Genomic DNA, 19,778 nt, shown 5'->3' with positions numbered 1-19,778 from the left:
CGAGGCAGTAATCACCCAAACTGCATACTAACCTAAAGCCAAAGAGCAAGTTCTAGATAACGCTGTACAAAGTTACTAGAATCATAAATGTGAACAGTGATGCACAGCAGATAATTGACGTTATCTATTCATGTACTTCCCACATAGCAGATTTAAGTAAAAATTGATGCACAATATGACCGAACTCAACACACTAACTATGAGGCAGCAATAGCCCGAACTGCATAAGGAAGATAGTGAGTTTTAGATCGACACTGTAAAAAGCAGCTATAGTCATAATAATTGTTGCACTCCTAAAACACACTGGCAAGATGTATAATCATACAAAAAAATGCACAGCCCATTAGACATTGAGACCAAAGACCACACACATGAAATAATGAAATGAGGACATCTAATACTTTGATATATCTAATCTAAACTCGTATGCCAATTGCGGATCACAGCCAAATGTGATTAAGGACAATCATGGCAGGCACTAGGGGGGAACGGTGACCAAGTGTGCTACTCTGTTTCATTGTAACTTGGCGAACTGTGGAGCTTACAGCTTCCGCGACCCAATAAGAGCGTCGGAGCGAGGCACATAAAACCACATAGCGGAAGCGTGTGTGTCACTGCACCAAGGAACTGGCTGTTGTCTGCAGGCCGAGAGTTGTGCCACTAAAGCGGTACCAGTAATTTATTTTGGTTCCGTTTTCGACCATAGTTGCCCTGCAAGCGGCTGATTACACGGCTGCAATCACCAACGGCCACGGCACTACAAGAAGAAAAAAAAAATCGAACTGAATACAAATGTCGCATTACTTTTTCGGTTTAAATATCATTAAAATTTGTCAATATTTTTTTTCATTAATTTTTTATATTTATTCTTAATAAAGATGGAATCACTCAAGTTCAGTTAGCACAAAAAAGAAAGAAATGAAACATTGAACTACTCTTTGGCGACATCTCGGTGCCCCCAAAAACGACGCCTCGGAGGCCTCAACCATGGAGTCTTATCATGTGACTTGCTCCGACGCTCTTATTGGATCATGGGGGCCGCAGCCTCCATAGTTCGCCAAGTTATTGTGAAATGGAGCATAGCATGTCACAGCACAAAGCATGTAAAGCGAAAGCTCTAGTCACAAAGCCCAGGGATCCTAGGTACGATTACCACCCCCGTTAATTTTTATGAGCATCAAACCAGGATGCGTTAGTGTTATTACTACTGCATGATGCACGTTAGAGACCATATGCTAGCGGTCGTACTGCAAAATTTCTCTCATCTAAAGGGGATGTCCCCCAGTGAGAGTTAAAGGGATACTTCAACGAAATTTGAAATATTCCCGTCGTGTTCAAAAATAGGTTGAATATGATCCACAATATCCGTAAATGACAATGGCACGTTTGTATTTTGAGCCTGGTGGCTGTATTTTTCGTTATAAACGGCGCACTCTGGCAAGCGCTCGGAGAAGGCCGAGCGGAGAACACGTGACATCCAACGCAATCGTGACGTAGGTCGTCTCAAGACGAGCAAAGCTACGGCGAGACTGACGTCGAGAGGATGGCCTAGTCGTTCCAGCCACCGAAGCGGCTGCTTTTGTACGAATTTTGAGTGACGGGTTAATCTTCTATAATCTTGTAGGGGGACAATAGCGACTTCTGCGACACACAAAAGGCATTCTCGGGAAGAGGGGAGTTCCCCGTGCCCCTCTTCTCTCGTAGTGGCCGGAGACGAGACAACCTCCGTCACTAGCTGTCAAGGTTCCTAGACGGGCATTACAAGCGAGGCGTTAGCGACATCCACCAGGTGCTCTTTGTTAATCGTTTAATTCGTTTTAAATTTCTTTTCATGACTTTTTTAACAAGATATTGGTATGTTCGATGTGATGCTGCTTTTTTGAACACATATAGACCAAAAAATGAGCGCCGAAATTTCGTTGTAGTATCCCTTTAAGGGCACGAGACAAATAGTGAAAAGAGGGGCGAGATGCATTGTGTTACTGTTCCAGGGTATTATTCCAAAACCGAAGTCGTTGGTGCACGAGAAACAACCTTCTATTACATTAATATTAAAGGAGCTGTGCAACGATTTTAACGTTGAAAGAATTGGCATCTTCTGCTTTTGATATTGTTCACCTTGTCACAAATGACAGAAAACACACCTCCTTTCGTCGAAATGTTGCGATTCCGCCACGTACTAGCGAGGCAAAACTTAGAATACGTATTCCCCGACCTGCAACCGCGAGCGGCGGCCATGAGAAACACGCGGCGTGACGTCAATGGGGAGTCTTGTAGAAAGATAGCAAGTTGTGCGAATACCTGCTCGATAAAAGGTAACTTTTCTATAAATGTTGTACTTCCAAAATGCATATAAATGCGTCAAAAATCTGGTATCATCGACAAAACTTTTACTATACGGAATTTTAGTGGCGCGATCTATCCTAGATCCACAAAAGCGTCGGCTCTCTCTGCTACCGCGAACAGCCGCCAGAAGCCGGAGGGGGAGGGGGACAGGGCCGGACGGGTGTGGCCGGACCCGGATGAGACTTTCCTACTTTTACCATATTGTTTGCGCGGCGCCCGCCAGCACGTGGTCGCGAGCGGATGAGTTCTCGCTGCTCACTGATGGCTCTAAAGTGAGAACTTTTCCGGAACCCTGTGGTCCATTTAGAGTACCTCAAAACCATCTCCGACGTGCTGCATTTAAAAACAAAACCCTGGAGTTCAACCACAAAAAGGAAGTTATTCTAAAATGTTTATCAAGCTGAAGGTTGCCACTGAAGCCGACACATATGTCCTGCTGCTACTCAGCACGGCTGAATGGCATACGAAAGTTGCTTAAAAAGCAACAAACCTGAAACGCCTCATCTGCAATATCTATCATGGAGATGGGGAAGGGTCGATCAAGGAAGTGAAATTGCTTAATCCTTCCGATTGCGCGTTCAATAACTACACGTGCACTGGCCACCCGCCGGGTGTGTGCCACATCTTCCTCCGGCATCTGAGGTTCGTTCGGCTGCCTGAAACACGGAATGTGCACTTGCACTCCAGGTGGTAGGCTATTAAATTTGAATCCCTTGTCTACCATGATGGCATCGCCCGACTCCAACTGATCCACGAGCCCACTCTCCTCAACTATCATTCTGTCTGACACAGTCCCACCCCACAGTTGTGAAACATGGCAAATGTACCCTTCGGGTGTACATCCAACAACCGCTTTGTAGGTGTTGTAGTGTTTGTAGGGCGAGAAGGTCTGCCTCTGAGAAAGCAACGACGACGGCTTCTGGATACGTACCTCAGTTCCATCAAGGACAGCCCTCGTGTTAGAAAACTTGTGGAAGGCATTAGGGAGGTTGGGCTGAATCTCAGCAACTGTCGGAAACTGTAACAGTACCCTTAACTGTCGCTGGAGAAACTTGATCCACGTAACAAACACCTTGCTTACCTGCCCTTCAGAAATGTTGAAGTTGCGGGCCAGTTCCTTGCCTGCCATCCCTGTCCTTAACCGCACGAGGACCATAAAAAACTCGTCAATCAGAGACATTTCCCGTGTGCGGTCTTTGGTCTCACCAGCTGTCTTTCTGTTACCTAACCAGTAGGTCATCTTGGCTGCCCGAAGCTCAAGAAAATTAAACAAATTCTGAAAAACTGAAAACTCAGGCAGCCCAGTATAATATAAACAGTTCTTAGGCTCCTGGATAGTGTTGAGACTAAGCTGCCTGGCTTGCAGGTGGCAAACCTGCCTTTCGAGACGTTGTTTGTCTGCTTGCAGATCAAGAATGACCTGCTGCATTTTGGCCATCTGCAGGTCACGCAGCTTGGACACCTCAGGATTCCCAGCCATCATGATTAGGCCGACAGCGGCATCCTTCTCCATTTCTGTAAAGGAAGCACAGATAGATACATGAATCTTATGCTGAGTGAAGTTGCCCTATTCTGCACATAATGTGTCATCTGAATTTACTTGTAAGCTCAAAGTACACTAAATTTTTGCTGGTGCCAAATGGAGGGCAAAGCATGCCAACACTATACCTTACCCTCGCAATGACTAACTGACAATAGTATGAGCAGGAGTGGGTAGCTTTAACTGGTACCCCTGTGGAGAGCTTCTATGCATGTTTGCAAGTCCGGCTTCAGGGCACTGTCATCCTGCTCGGTTGAGGTGCGCTTGGACGCGTCATAATCTGATTATGGCCACACCCAAGCGCACCCCACTGGGCAAGATGGTGGCTCCCTAAGACCAAACTTGCAAACGCGTAATTTCGTGATGAAATGCAGGGGGCTCATACATACGTCATGCATTCACTCCATGTCAGCTGCGTGACTTATGTACTGCAGCTGAAACGTTGTCATCTACACCATCCAGTAGCAGATTGCACAGGTGTACAGCATCAAGCTCATAATTGGGAGCTAGTGTAGACTGGTGCATATACTGTATCTTCTTTAATTAATCCTGCACATACACAGTCATTCTTTGTTATAAGACTTACATAATTTTACTGAGATAACAGGAAGGGGAGGGGGGTAGTCGAAAGAAATGTTATCGCATTTAACAAATAAAGAAAGCAAACTTCTTTCCGATGTCCTAAGCAGAGTTAAGCTATTTCCTTAGTTCAAAAATGTATATGAAGGGCTATAATAATCTAAATACTTAATTTCCTTCACGGTATCACAGCAACCACCTAGTACACATGCTGGTGTGTAGCAGCAGCTCATAGTCCCATGAGTCAATATTTGTTGTGATGGCACAGCTGCCTATGATCCAATCTTTTTGGGAATCCTAATTTATTTTGCAGTGCCTTTGTAGACCTCGAGGTCTGAACACTCCAGCCAAACAATTAAATTAACACCTTTTATGGAGTCTTGAGTGCATGGGTCTTCCACCGCCTCTTCAGGCATCTCCAAAGAGACGTCACTTGCCAGCTGTGCAGCTACCTGCTGCACACAGGTGGAGACAGCACCACTCCTTGGGGCTGGATTGTTGTTCAAGAAGGACACAAAATTTTAGTGACAAAACAAGCAAGGCTGGGCCTGTTTGCTCGAAGCACTAACCGCGGCTAAAGTTAGCCGCAGTAACTAGGAGAGGGATTTTTAAATCACGTGACTGGCTCGGTAGGGATGCGGGGAAACATGACGGTGCCCCGGTGAGTGAGCGCTGCTCGCTTTGGAACAAATATGTTGTTGAAGCTGCAATATCAGGCGCGTTAGTCAGCAACGAATGGTGCAGGAGGCTTTTGCTTTGCCTTACCTCACTTAAATCGCAAAGCATGAGCAATGACCTCGCCGCATTTTTTTAGATGGTCTTGATTTTGGCCTTCCTAAGCCTAAATGAACGCGGTAATTGTCGAGATGGTAGCGTCTTTGGAAAGTGGGTTGCCTTGACTCAATCGGCCGGGTATTGATAGCACACAAAAGCAGACAGCATTCCAATAGACCTTTTTCTAAATTGCCCAAGCATCGAGAACGCTGGTAGTGTAATTCTGCGGCCTGCCCGCGGACCATAGATTCCAAGTAAATAATCATAATAAGGCTTTGACGAACGCGCGTGCAAGGCAAAATTTGTTTTCGACTTTTTGCTTTAGAACAATTACTACTGCAGACGCCAGCACGTGCAATGCATGTAACTACACTCGTAGCATGGACCTCGGCGCTTGGGAAATTTAGAAAAAGGTCTATTGAGGTGCTGTCTGCTTTTGTATGCTATCAATACCCGGCCGATTGAGACAAGGCAATCCACCTTCCAAAGACGTTGCCGTGCCGACAATTATCGCGTTCATTTAGGCTAGGGAATGGCCAGAATCGAAAGACTATCTAAATAATGTGGCGAGGTCATTGCTCATGCTTTGCAATTTAAGTGAGGTAAGGCAAACTGAAAGCCTCCTGCACCATTAGTTGCTGACTAACACGCCCGATATTGCAGCTACAACGATATATTATTTCCAAAGCGAGTGGCGCTTACTCACTGGGGTGCCACCATGTTTCCCCGCATTCCTACCGAGCCAGTCACGGGATTTCAAAATCCCTCTCCTAGGTACTGCGGCTAACTTTAGCCGCGGCTAGCGCTTTGAGCAAACGGGCCCTGGAGTATGATTAGAGCAACTTGCTATAATCATATCAGACAAAGGCAATGGGCCAGCTGACAAGTCAAAAGACAAAAACTGAAGTCGTGGTCACATGCAGGTTTCTTGAACCAATGAGCGTAGATGAAAAAAGGCCCGTTCACGCACCTGCATTTGGGGCAGCCAGAACATTTACAAACTCCAACAATGTTGCAACGACGAGTTGTCATAGCAACGGAGCACCAAGCACCCGGTCGTTTCTAACGGAGCAAGTAGGATCGGGTCAAACTTCTATGCTGCGTCTCGAGCGACTGAAAGAAGCGACCAATCACGTTTCAAGAAGAGAGCTGTCACGTGTATGCCCGGCGGCCGCGACCCGCTGGCAAGCACTTTGCCAGAGATCAACGTTGGCGCGGCATGGCAGACTGAGTGAAAATTCATTGTGCATGTGGAGTGCTACCGTGGTTGCAGCGGTCTAGACGCATGTCCCGATGGTGTACCAACACGTCCTCGAAGAGACGAGCTATTTGGTGCAACGACAACATGACAGCACTTGGAAGGGAAACATTCTTGCCTACGTGTTTGCTCGTGCCCGTCTGCACTATTGGTGCATAGCATTTTAGAGAGGCAATTATTTTACTTTTCTACTTCAGGGATGTGAAATGATTAGTGCTAGCATTCTTGAATGTTTACTTCACTCATGCAATGTCTAAATCGTTTCTCTTTTTAAGTGTGTCGCACCTACATCTGTTTTCACCTCAAGAGAAAAGCGAGTCTTGCGCATTGTTCATACGCAGGGCAAAGTAGTTCTTACAAGATTTAGTTATCAGAGAAAAAAGCAACGCTTTTTGGAGTTTGGAATGTGTACGTCTTGATAAGATAACATAAATCTAATCTAGAATGCACCTACATATATCTTAATTCTCTACATAAAGGTGGAAATCAGTAATGCTCCACAAGGCGGCGAACTTTTTTTACTACGGTTCTTGATGTGAAAACAGGTATAAAATTATATCTGTTCCTAAAAAAAATTGTAGAAGTAGAATGTGGCTAGATTTGTGTCCTCCGCATGGTCTGGTGCTCTGTCGGCATCATCTCAGGATGGTGTGTCACCTAACATTCTTTCACTGGGTCCTGCGAACACTATCTCAAGAAAACAAGGCAAGGGAATAAGCCCCGCATCTAATAATAATAATTTAGTAGCAATGACTGAGTTAGTAGTCGATCCTTACCTTCGGGCAGTGGCTCTACGTTCGAAATACCCGTTGAGATTGAGCACGGGAATGGGTTACCGCCGGAACCTTCTGGAAGGGGGTCGGCAACTGGGAGCTCCTTAGCAAGGGCCAAGGAGGGTACTGCTGCTGCAGAAGGCTGGGCTGCTGGCTGTGATGCTCCCTGCTGCACGCACGCAGAACCAGCACTTCGTACTGGTTCGTTGTTTGAAGATGACATACAATATCAGAGGCGAAACAAGTAAAGCTAGAGTGTGATTATGGTGATTTGCCCACATTCTCAGTTTGGTACAGGCCACTTGGACTTACTGGAAAATGAAACGCGCAAGGTTATGCTTGTTTGAGGTTGACGAGCAAGGACACACACAAACCAGAAGATGCTGTTTAATACTACTAGCTCGCGATTAGATGAGTTCGTCATGTAAAATGGCTAGTTGGTGCACTGACTGTTATATAGGCAGATTTCGCGCTTCCATATGCGCACGATTATAAAGTCCAGTCAATACCGATCAACCGTCGTCAGGCAGAGGAGTTAATAAGCGCAAACACAACAAAAACGTCGGCGGGCATACATTTCCAAGAACTGGCATTAGAAAAGGTCGCTCCAGAAGCGATGAACGCGCGCATCCTTTTTACGAGACGCACGTCTTTTTTCTTGTCTTGTTCAGACGGCGAATTCAAAACGCGAGTAAAATTCCACAGCGTGAACGCGCCTTTATGACCATCGTCACTTCGTACCTTCAGTGGACCCGCGATGTTTCCATCGCTCGTAGCGATCAAGAGATGGCTGCTGTTTCCGGTGAGCAAAGATAGTCGGCACATGGTCCGGGTGGTGCCTATCCAGCGACGGTTTTCCTGTTTGATAGAGCGGCAATGTAACGATCATGCAACTACCCAACGCTTTGTGTTTGTTTTTCTCAGCTGCGATTGAAGCGACTTACCAGTGACGAAGTGCGCCCCACATAATCGGGACTGCTGGCTCGGCTCCCAAGCCTTCCTCGGGTCTGTCGGGTGAGCCCGCTTCACCGCGTTTACCCACGCCGCTCTTCGATTTGGGTCGAATTTCGCAGAGGGAAAGCAAAAGAAGCTCTTCCCCTCCCCCTTCCGATGCCAGTTTCGACACCCAAACGCGACACAGTGCGTCGGCATCGTATCGAACGACGTCGGGATGGTGCCGGGAGCCTCAGACTAGCGCAAGATGGAGACTTTGTTTTCCTACGCCACTAATCCGGCCTGGCAACATGTGCCTCGGGTTACCCTCGAACCGGAAACTCGGAAAGTGGTGGATTTGGGCAGCACAAAACAACGCAAACACAATGCCGAGGTTGAAGGAGGTCGATCACATTCAACGGAAGTCTCGCGGCCGCCGATGAGCACCTCTTTGTCGAAACGCGTTCAACAAATACAGCACAATAATTCCATGGACTCCGACGAAATAAACGACCATTTCCGAAAATTTGGCATAGATTTATTCCGGCCGGTCACGACGAAAAATCACGGCCGCGACTGAAATGCACCAAAAACAGGAATACACTGACGGGCGCCCCCCTTTTTGTAAACCGGACCTAGGTGGCCCCTACAACTCACCATAACTTGGAAAAGACTACGGCCCCAGTAGCCCATCAGCGCGTCAGAGCGAGTCACGTGAAAAATTTTCGTCCAAGCGTCCTTGTCCTACGGAGAGCGGTCACGTGTTTCGCGCCACCCCACTGATTTGCTAGAAGCGGCCTTCGCACTCGCTCACAGCAACACGAAGACACAAAAGAAGGTTTGGAGGCTTATCAGAAGACGAGGTCATAGGAGTTGGACAAAGCAGCTAATCTCCTTCTACTGCTTTGTGTTGCCACCTGCCCTGCCCAGGGAAGGTCGCGAAATCGGAGTCGGCAGGACTTGCTTCACGCAGGTCCTGCCGATTCAAATCGCTAGTCTACATGAAGATGTCGATTCGGCTTTAGAATCTCAATTGGATCGGACTCGGTTCGATGCGATTGGATACCGAATTGAGGCGCTTGCGTGGATGCGGCAGTAGTAATTAGGCTAGCGGATCGAATTCTGCGCGCTAGCTCGATCCGATGCGCTACTGCCGCATCCATGTAAACGCAACCAGTGTTGCATCGTGGACTTTTAAAAGGGGCCTATCCTGCTTTCAAAGATACCATCTCCTCATTTAGGAACTTATCCCGCCCCAAACGAGGTGCTGGTACGGGGATGCTCATCACGCGCGTCGCACAAGGTCACTTCTATCGGGGCACATTCCGAACAACCTCGTGGCCCGCAAAAGGCAAAACAACCGATGGAACGGGCGGCGACAATATTCGTGCCGTCGCGTATCCGATTAACGCGGATTAACAGCTGAAATATGAGCGCGCATGAGCCATAATTAACGTCTCCTCCCGTTTGTGCGTTCCCGTTGTCCCCGTCCTTCACCGCGTCCACCAAAGGCGTCACCAGCGACGTCGCCCAACTTGACGAGACCTCAGCCTTCTGTTCTTCGGAGCCCCCAAATCGCCGCAGCTCGCGCTTGACCCCAAGAGATGGACGCGTATTCGACGAAGCTTGCAGAGGGTGTCAGCAGGTCAGCAGTCAAACGACGGCAGCCTGCTTCTTTTCCTTCCTCCCCTTCACCACTGGAGGGAAAGAGTAAAGTTGAAAGTTTCGGCACTCTGGTTGGCGCGTTTTTCTGGACGTCACATCACATCGCTTACGGGCCAGGAGATGTGACGTCCACGGCTCCGGTCCGAAGTCTAAACCCCGTTCCCCAGTGGGTCCGGCGCAGGGGTAACGTCGACAAGGTATGACCAGAGGAAAACTGGCGACTCCCTCGTGGGGGGGGGGGGGGGGGGGGGGGGGGGAAAGGCGGGGAGTGATGTTTTTCAGTGTTTCGACCAGATCCCGCAAAGGTCAACCTGGTGATATCCCACACTGCCTGCTCATATTGTCACGAATGACAAGCGATGAGGCGACAATGCTGAAGCAAACTAAACATTTAGTGAAGGAACTTGTGCCCAAAAACAGAATTATAAAAAGGCTAGCGTCGCAAGAGTTGATGGCGGCGAAACTGCAGTATCAAAAGCTGGAGCAAGACTGACTCCGCTCGCCATGCGGAATCCTTATGTACCCTCGTGGGTTTCTGGAACATTCGGCGTAGAACCTTCGGCGCGTGGAACATTCGAAACTCGATCAGACGGGATTGTTCTCGAACTTACGGGTACGCCAACTTGAAAGAATAAATAAAAGGACATTCCGCTGACTGGGAATCGAACCTAGACCTTCCGCGCGACAGTCACGCGCGGTAACCTTTCGGCCACGCACGAGCTGGCCCGGCGACGCGCGTGGCATTACTCCCCCCTTTAAAAAGAGCATCGAGTTGATGCAACTTGCCGGGAAATTATTCAGAAAACAAACCAAAATAATGGCAAACAAGGGAGGATTGTAAAACACAGTCCTATAGAGCGTAGTACAAAAACGAAGTTCACAGTCCTGTCCATCGTAGCACTGCTTGTGGCGCACGACGTAGACGACTTCCGGTCGTGAACGGCGGTGCCATAAATTCTGTGTTCCGTTGGGCATCCCCTTATAGTTCAGATCCCCTAGTCGACGAAGCACTTTGTAGGGTCTCAAGAAGGGCTTAAGTAATTTCTCGCTTAGACCGCGTCGTCGCATCGGGGTCCAGACCCACACATGGTCTCCGGTTTTGAAGCGAACATCGAACCGACGAAGGTTGTACCGTGTAGTGTCGGCACGTTGTAAATCTTGAATCCGGAGTCGGGTGAGCTGGCGAACTTCTTCAGCTCGTTGAGCAACAACCTGGGCGTTTTAGCTCCCATCGTCAGCTCGTTCGTGGGGTAGCATCGCGTCGAGCATGGTCGTTACGTTTCGGCCATGCACCAGGTGAAACGGTATTATTTCTGTGGTCTCTTGCAGCGCCCTGTTGTAAGCAAACGCCACGTAGGGTAACACCTCGTCCCACGTCTCGTGCTCTACGTCAACATACATGGAGATCATGTCGGCGATAATTTTGTTTAGCCTTTCCATTAGTCCATTTCTCTGCGGATGGCACACAGTAATTCGAAGGTGGCTGGTGCTACCGAAACAAAAAATTTCTTCTGTCAGCTGAGCCATGAACGATAATCCACTGTCTGTAATGAGGACTTCGGGGGCGCCGTGCCGGAGGACAATGAACTTGATGAAAAACTTGGCGAATTGAACAGCCGTACCCGAAAGAAGGGCCTTCGTCTCGGCGCACCGTTTGATATAATCGGTTCCGACGATTATCCAAAACACTTTGTTGGCTTGAACGACAGACCGGCGGCCTCGATGGCTTGAAGCACGGCTCGAAGTCGCCTGAGGTGTTTGTCTAAATACCGTGAAAAAACCACGACATCGTTCAGGTAGACGAGGCAGCTCTGTCATTTCAGACCAGCCAGCACGGCGTCCATGACTCGCTGGAAGGTGGTTGGTGCTGTACAAAGTCCGAACGGCGTCACATTGAACTCGTACAAACCATCTGGAGTGACGAAGGCAATGTCTTCCGGTCGCGTTCGTCGACATCAATCTGCCAGTAGCCACTCTTCAGGTCCATCAACGATAAGTATCGGGAATGGCGCAGTCGGTGTAACGTATCGTCGATGCGGGGAAGTGGATAGACGTTCTTCTTAGTCACAACGTTCGTTCGACAATAGTCCGCGTAGAACCTCAGGGTTCCGTCCTTCTTCTTTACAAGGACAACTGAAGACGTCCACGCACTTCTTGAGGTTTGAATGATGTCGTCGTTGAGCATTTCACGGACTTGACCTTGATTCACTTTCCTTTCTCTTAAGGAAACTCGGTACGGCGACTGGTGGACAGGGGGCGCATCGTCGTCGATAAGAATCCAATGTTTCGCCATTGGTGTTTGACGAACTTTCAACGACATGGCAAAACAGTCACTGTATTCAGTGAGGAGATCAACCAGTTGCCGGCGCTTTGGAGCTGGGAGCTCAGGATCGATGTCTAAGTGCGGCGGCGACGTATTGTTCTGCTGTGATGACGAGGTTTTCTTGGATATTGCGGTGACCACGGCTGGCGCCTGAAGCTCTTCGACGTGACCCACGGTGGTACACTTCGTTACGTGCTGCAGCTCCTCTCGAAAGTTTGTCACGAGAACAGTTGTACGTCCCCCTTGGATATTCGTTACGCCTGGCGATTCGCCAATTCCTTTTTCAAGGAGCGGTTGGACGCTGACTCCCAGAAGAGCTTCACCATGCATGGCTGCGTCGGTTATGACGGTTATGAAAACACTCGTCTGCGGCGGCAGCGTCACATGGTCGGCAATAACTCGGATCGCAGTTGACTTTGTGCTGGTCTCCACCGGCAGCAGAAGACGCTTTTGCAGCGTCAACTGGTTTGCCCCGAGGGCGATGACGGCTCCATACTCACAAAGAAAGTCCATTCCGAAGATAACGGCCCTCGCACAGTCTTGTAGAAGGACGAACTTCCCAGGGCACGTCTCACCGCGGATCCTGACGCGAGAAGTGCATCTCGCGTCTGGTGTAATCGGGTGCCCTCCGGCGGTTCGTATTTCAGGTCCCTTCCACTGCGTCGTGACTTTTCGAAGATGGCAAGAGAGCCTTCTACTCAAGACTGAGTAGTCTGTTCTGGTGTCCACGAGCGCCGATGCGTCGTTACCGTCGATAACAACATTTAGGTTGTTGGGCAGCGTTGCAGGGGCGTCGTTGAGTGGGAGCGCTCTGGCGTTCTTGGAGGGTCTTTACTTCGATTATTTTCGGCAACCTCACCTCCAGGCGTTGCCGCATTTAGCTTTCCCGGCGACGCAGTTGAGACAGGCTCTTTCTGGGGGTCGTTGTGCTGGGGACGCTTAACGCGTGGCGATGGGGAGCAGGATTCACGACGGGGAGACGGCGCTGAGGAGGGCGAGCGTTGGAGGTACTTCTTGATGTCGCGAGGGCGTTCGGCGTACCTCGGGCGCGGGTCGTTCGGGTGGTACACACGCAGCCCCAGTTGTCGGTGGGAGCATCGACGGTAAGTCCATCTTTCACGACCCATCTGCTCTCACTGCGGCTTCACCGCAGGGAAAGAAATTGGGTCGTCAATCCGCTCTTCTCCTCCATACGTCGGTTTTACTTGGCGCCGGTTGGTCTTACGGTCGTACGGATGTTCTTCGTCGTTACGCCGGGGTTGCGCCTGCGTAAGTGAGTCTCACTGTAGCGCCACCGTGTAATGTTGAGCAGCTGGCGGCGGTAGTCGGGCGATCACGGTGTAGGTCAGAGTCGAATCATCGGCTGCGGTCACACTTAAGGGGGGAACGACAGGAACGCTCGCTGAACCTCGTCCCAGACAACCTCGGCAATGAAGATTGAGGCCGAGCGCTCAGCAGTCGACCGAAGCTTTTTCAGCTTCTCCCGTACGACGTCGCGAATAAGGTCACGAATGCCCTGGATGCCGTGGGGAAGGCCGCAAGGGGACTCCGGAACCGCGTTGACGCCGGGTAGCCTCTGGTAGTACCTGGTTCGGGCTTGCAGAGCTCGCTCGATGGTCGTATAGCTTCGTGATGAAACCCTCGATGGTCGTTGGCGGGTTCCGCACAAGGCCTCCGAAGGTAGTTTCTTTTACGCTTCGCATTATAACCTTCAGCTTCTTTGCTTCAGGGACGTCAGGATCCGCGCGGCTTCTGAATCGAAGAACATCTTCGCCGAAGCTAACAACGCTCTCTTTAGGGCCTTAAACACTCGCTTGGAGACGGTCTTCGGCGCCTTCTCTTCGTTGTTGGATTGTGAATGTTCTTCGTAACTCAACCTTGAGTTGCTCCAAGGAGGTGATCGATGCTTCGTTTTTCTCAAACCAGCTCCGCGCGGTTGCTTTCAAGGCGAAGTAAACATTCTGAAGACACTGCTCCGGTGCCCACCCGTTATGGCGGGCCACTTGTTCGTACTGTTGAACCCAGTCGTCGATGTCTTTGTGGCTTTTGCCGTGGAACGGAGCCGGTGTCCGAGGAGCGACGGGCAGGTAGACGACGGAAGGGGGTGCCAGGTTCTGCTGGGACGTCGTCGTCGTCTTGGTGTTCGAGTTCTCGGGTAAAAGTCCCAAACTCAGGCTTCTGTCCTTGGACGCGGCGGCTGGCAGGGGTTTCGGGCTCGTCGACAGGGATCAGCTTTCCGGGACACTGGCATAGAATTTGGTACCCCGAACCTCCACTAGTATGTCACGAATTACAAGTGATGAGGCGACGAAAACTGAAGCAAGCTATACGTTTAATGGGGCGAACTTGTGCCCAAGAACGAAATAGAAAAATGCTAGCGTCGCAAGCGTCGATCGCGGCGAAAGAGCAGGATCAAACACTGAAGGAAGACTGACTCCGCTCGCCATGCGGTGTACCTTATGTACTCTTGTGCGTTTTTGGGACATTTGGCGTAGAACTTTCGGCGCGTAGATCATTCAGAACTCAATCAGACGAGAATGTTCTCGAACATACGAGAACGCCAAGTTTAAAGAATAAATAAAAGGACATTCAGCGGACTGGAATCGAACTTAGACCTACCGCGCGACAGTCAAGCACGGTGACCATTCGGCCCCGCACGCTCTCGCTCGGCGACGCGCGTGGCAATAGTTAGGAAACAAAAATTGCTTAGAAGGGCGGTAGGAATCGTATGTTTGTCATTTTAGACATAGGCTAGGTGGCGCAAGCTGCCGCCCATTACAAAGGTTATAGATATTAATATCCATCCATCCATCAGGCACAGCACTACATGTCACATTGGCTCCATCTATCAAGTAGTTCTGGCACGCTTCCGAACTGTGCATAACTAAAGTGAATGTATTGCCGTATTTTCGCAATCAAATCTACACAATATTTATAACAAGTAGTCGCTTATATCACTCAAAGACACGCGGAGAAAGTATATTCTGAGCACCCACAAATTCTGATACGTTTTTACAGGTTTGTCTAAGCAACGCACATAAACCATGAGACTGTAGGTAAAGAAAAAAACTACGCATACACCGAACAGTCTGGAAACCTTTCAATGTATGTGTCTTTTTAATTCTTAATTTGCAGTCTCAGGGTTTATGTAACGTTCAATTTACAGCAGCTCATGTGCGCACTTACATTCTTTGTATAATCAGCTTTCTACTCTTTTACAAAAATAACTAAAGTATGTTACAACTTGTTTCTTTCTTTATTTACCGACGACAGGACAGAAGCTTTAATTTTTCAATGACAGCTCCTTTGCAAACGCGGAAAAAATATGGGCTCAGGTTCGATTTATCCGAACAACACGATAAAAAGATTTGAGTTATCTGATCACGAGAATGTTTCAGCTGGTGACAAGTTGTGACATCGATGATGAATAGAAATGTATACACAGATTTGCCCATTCGTCAACAGAATTTGAACAACTGCCGGTAACTGAACGTACTCTAAAATTACGAGTTACAAATAAAAGTACAGAAATTCCATCATATCATAATAAATAATGAATACAGTGAGCGTGGACTATACGTGCTTAAAATTGGAACTTTTTAACCGGTGCCGACTACCTTCGGGTGCAGACTATAGAATGGATTTTGAACATCGTTGATTACGACGACACCTGACAAATTTTGTGAATGTTAATTTCGTATGATAAGCCTCTTTGTGTTTCATAAAAGTGATATTATTTCAAGGTGCGCTTTAGGTCACTTTGTTTTTACTTGTGAAACATACAAATATGCGCCAGGTGAGGACTATAAACCGGAAAGAGCGATACTGATACGAGCTCATTACGTTTACTTAAAGACTTTTTTATTACAGGCCTTGCACCGGCACCGAAACCATTCCGAACGGGGAAGCGTCGTCCAACTAATGATTTTAAACAATCATTAACATACAACGTACCAGCATTGTACCAAACAATTCAAATAAGCTTCACACTGATTGTAATACGCAATCTCGCGCAGAATTCAGGGCACCTAGTGAATAGATTTGACGCCTTTAGTTAATTTGGTTGCGTATCAGTGTCAAGTAACCTCTTGTTCAACTTGAAACAGCTACAAATTGCGCGAGGATGATAGAAAAGTTATCCGCACGCCAGTTTAAAGTTTTGTTGGCCGCACTGTCTTTCCGTAGGAGGTTGCTCTCTGTCCAGTCTGTGCAGGTTCGAATGTGTTACGCCCACACTGGCGCCTATCAAAATGGCTGTCATCTGGATCAGGGTTTCCCAAACCCCGGCCGGCGGAGGCCCCCTGACCGGCCCATGGCTTTCCAATGGCCCATCCAGTGAAGCCAAGCCCGCAGCACACTTCTAGCAAGCCCACTGCTACCGGGGCAGAAAGAAACGCTCTTCAGGAAACGGCGCCGCGGCGCGCACCAAGCGCGCACACCACGAGAGCAAACTGCCTATCGAAACGCGGATTCTTCCGCAGTATTAAGAATTGGATATTGTCATCGCCAGCAACCCCATTCTTAGTCCCCGTCTTATATCTGAGTATACGTATGTGAACATTCCTTCGAGTTCTAAGTATATTGTGCTTAGTGTCCTGTGTCGTAACTATCGATTATTGTTAGCATCAGTTCAACCGTTCCCATTATATCGCTCTGTGACAGTATGCCGGTTTCATTGCGCTTTGTTTTATGCTTAGTGAGTTTCATGTGTCCCAATTATTGCGCAATGTCATAATTAGCTTAATATCGAACTTCAAAATAAAGAATATTCATCTAAGACATTTTTTTTTAAATTTCTCTAAATTTAAATATTTGTAATTATATGATTATCTAGGTTCATCTTTTTAGAATTTCCTCATTTATTTTCTGGCCCTGGAGACTGACAGATCCCGAATCCTGCCCCTTAGCAAAAAAAGTTTGGAGACCCCTGATCCAGGTGATCGTCGTAGAACACCAGTAAGAGGCTGGGTCTTTGACGCGTAAGTCACAGCCTTTCTTTTTTAATGTCGGGAAGGTGTAGGCAATCAGCTTTATTCAGATGCCGGTCATCCAGGAGATAGGAAGCGCGATTCTGACACCGGGAAACCACCATCGCTGAAGGTTGCGAACAGGCGCTCACTTGCGATTGGCAAGAGAGCACAAGGCCTGCACAAGCCACTGTTTCTTTTCGTTTGAGGGTGACTCTGGTGCGAATACGTATCTAAGACTTTGTGCAAATCGTCAAAAAAAAGGATTAAGCTGCTAAAGAAATGTTTGAATGAATACGGAAGGAAGGACGCACAATGTCAGCTACAATGAACGCCGTTCGCGTTCAGGACTGATGCCTACGTTGAGCGTTCATGATTCTGTCGGACAGACGAGTCACAGTGGATGTTACATTTGCAAATCAGCTGAGGCTACGATAATCCACGAGAGGCTTGTGTTCAAATAAATTCTCTAGCCAGGAGGCGGATAATTTGTCAATCGCCCTCGTATATTGTGTAGCATTTTGTTTTTCTTACAAAAAGTACGGGGAGCTTTCACGGAGTTATGCATTGGCGCTATCCTGCCGTTGCGGCCTCGCAGTAGCTCCGTGGGCCGTCAAGCAGTTTGGCCATGAAGACACAGTTGGGAGGTAAGCCCAGAGCACAGGCGGTTTGTTCGGCGCGACGTACCTTTGGGCCAACGTGCCTCGTCGTCGGTGACCATGTCGACGCCATCGTAGAGCTTCTTCCGAAACTCGGCCAGGTGGTTGGCCTGGGGAAAGTAGGCCGAGAAGCCCGTGATCACCACGTCTTCGTCCGCCATTTTGTTCTGCAAAAAGGAAAGACCCGCCGGTGAGCAGACCATATACGGAGAGCAAGTGGCCCAAAACACTGCGTCCCTGGCACATCGGAAGGCAAGAAGGGACACGCGAACGGACATCGAGAGCGCGACGCGCGCGATGACGAGGCAGGCGAGTGCGCACTTTTATTGCTCGACATCGGGGGAAAGAAAAGCACGTTGGCGCATGTAGAAGGTAAGCAAACGCCAGAGGTGCGAAAAGGGTAGGCGAACTTGCGTGTCGTGCCCAGCGTGACGGAAGCAGGCCGCTTCACACAGTAGCTTAACAGCTTAAAGTAGAAGCCGCATGTAAGCGATTTGGCGAGCGACGAGAGAAGCGACGGCGACCCGCTTCGCTGTCGCTCGATCAGTCGCGCGACGAGGTAAACCGCAGCAAAGCGACGGGAGCAAGCGACGAAGGCGATGAGCGACGTTTTCTAGGAATCGAAAACCGAGCAATGCGACCAGCGATAGTGAGAAATCTCCGTCGCTCGTCGCTGACTCTCGCCGCCGTCGCTGTCGCTCGTCTCGTCGCTCGCTGAATTGCTTAATTGCGATTCAGCCTTGACACACTGGCGCTATCTACTGGCTAGCCCCAAAACAATTACAGTCTGCTTAGATTTGATTTTATACGTATCAGTAGTTCGCCGTGGGCTCAGAATAATTATGTCGCAAGCAGGGTTGTGAAAGTTACTCAAAAAACGTACCTAAGATACAGTTAAAGTTGCTCATACGAAAAGGTACTTGGGCACGCACCTAGGTACTTGCTTAAATATGTACCTAGGTACAAGTACAATTACTTTAAAGATACTGTCTTTATTTTCCCCAAATGTGTCAAAATATATTAGAAGTAAAGCTTTTAAGGATACACTCAAAAACGAGTTCGATAAATGTGCTTTATTGGTGTCATTGCGATGTCCACATCGGTGTTGAGTCCTCACGTGCCTTTCCCCACGCTCCAATCGGTTCACCGAGGCCACAGCTTCCACTGTTTACCATATCACACAAAAAATGCCGAAACTCGCTTATTGAAGTTCTTGCACTCAGAGCCGGTGCTGACGCCGACGGGCCAAGAAGACGTCGGCCGCATGAAGAAATGCATGATTCGAGTGCATATGCACCTAACCTTCGCGACGACGAGAGAAAGGCTTTGAGCTTCCTCGTTTTATTTTTTCTTTTGTTAGTCAGAAAAAAAAATGAGTTGTTTTTTTTTTTTGTTATTTTTTCGGAACTTTTTAGTTTTGCTGCCTGCAAAATTTGAGTACAATTTATGGAGTGGAAACTGTATCATATACGCGATGTTACATTGCTTTACGATTGTAATTATAATTTATTTTTAATTATATTTTATATTGTGTTTATAACAGAACAGTGCCACCACCAGGACAAGATACGGGCAACAGAAAATGCGCACATAGTTATAATAATAATAATAATAATAATAATAATAATAATAATAATAATAATAATAATAATAATAATAATAATAATAATAATAATAATAATAATAATAATAATAATAATAATAATAATAATAATAATAATAATAATATTACTTTATTTCCTCTCCAGGGAGCGAAGGGGCAAGGTTTCAAGTTATCTCCTTCCTTGTATAGCTTTCAGAGAAACTTAAAACACGCAATGAAGTCGATTTCGGTTTGAGATGGAGGAAGCAGGTCGCTATTTTCCCTAAACGGAGTTTCGAAGCGATTAAATAAATTGGTGTCACTAGAACGGCATCGCTAACTCACCGTTCGCTCATATAAACGCCTACATTCACTAAAG

At 48.0% G+C, this 19,778-nt stretch overlaps 1 protein-coding gene across 1 annotated transcript in view; it reads right to left on the bottom strand.

Moving 5' to 3' along the window:
• LOC8036683 (fatty acid synthase-like) overlaps window positions 1-17,979 on the bottom strand; it is a 157,598-nt gene extending 139,619 nt beyond the window's left edge. The window contains 1 exon segment of the mRNA XM_042294718.1: window positions 17,846-17,979. Within this exon segment, the coding sequence (XP_042150652.1) occupies window positions 17,846-17,978 (133 nt within the window). The 5' untranslated portion in view covers window position 17,979.
• Window positions 17,980-19,778: the final 1,799 nt, after the last annotated feature.

Source organism: Ixodes scapularis, unplaced genomic scaffold, assembly GCF_016920785.2.
Source record: "Ixodes scapularis isolate PalLabHiFi unplaced genomic scaffold, ASM1692078v2 PGA_scaffold6__148_contigs__length_123643588, whole genome shotgun sequence".
NCBI lineage: Eukaryota > Metazoa > Arthropoda > Arachnida > Ixodida > Ixodidae > Ixodes > Ixodes scapularis.
The sequence above is the reverse complement of the archived record's forward strand: the minus strand, read 5'-3'. Positions and strand labels throughout refer to the sequence as shown.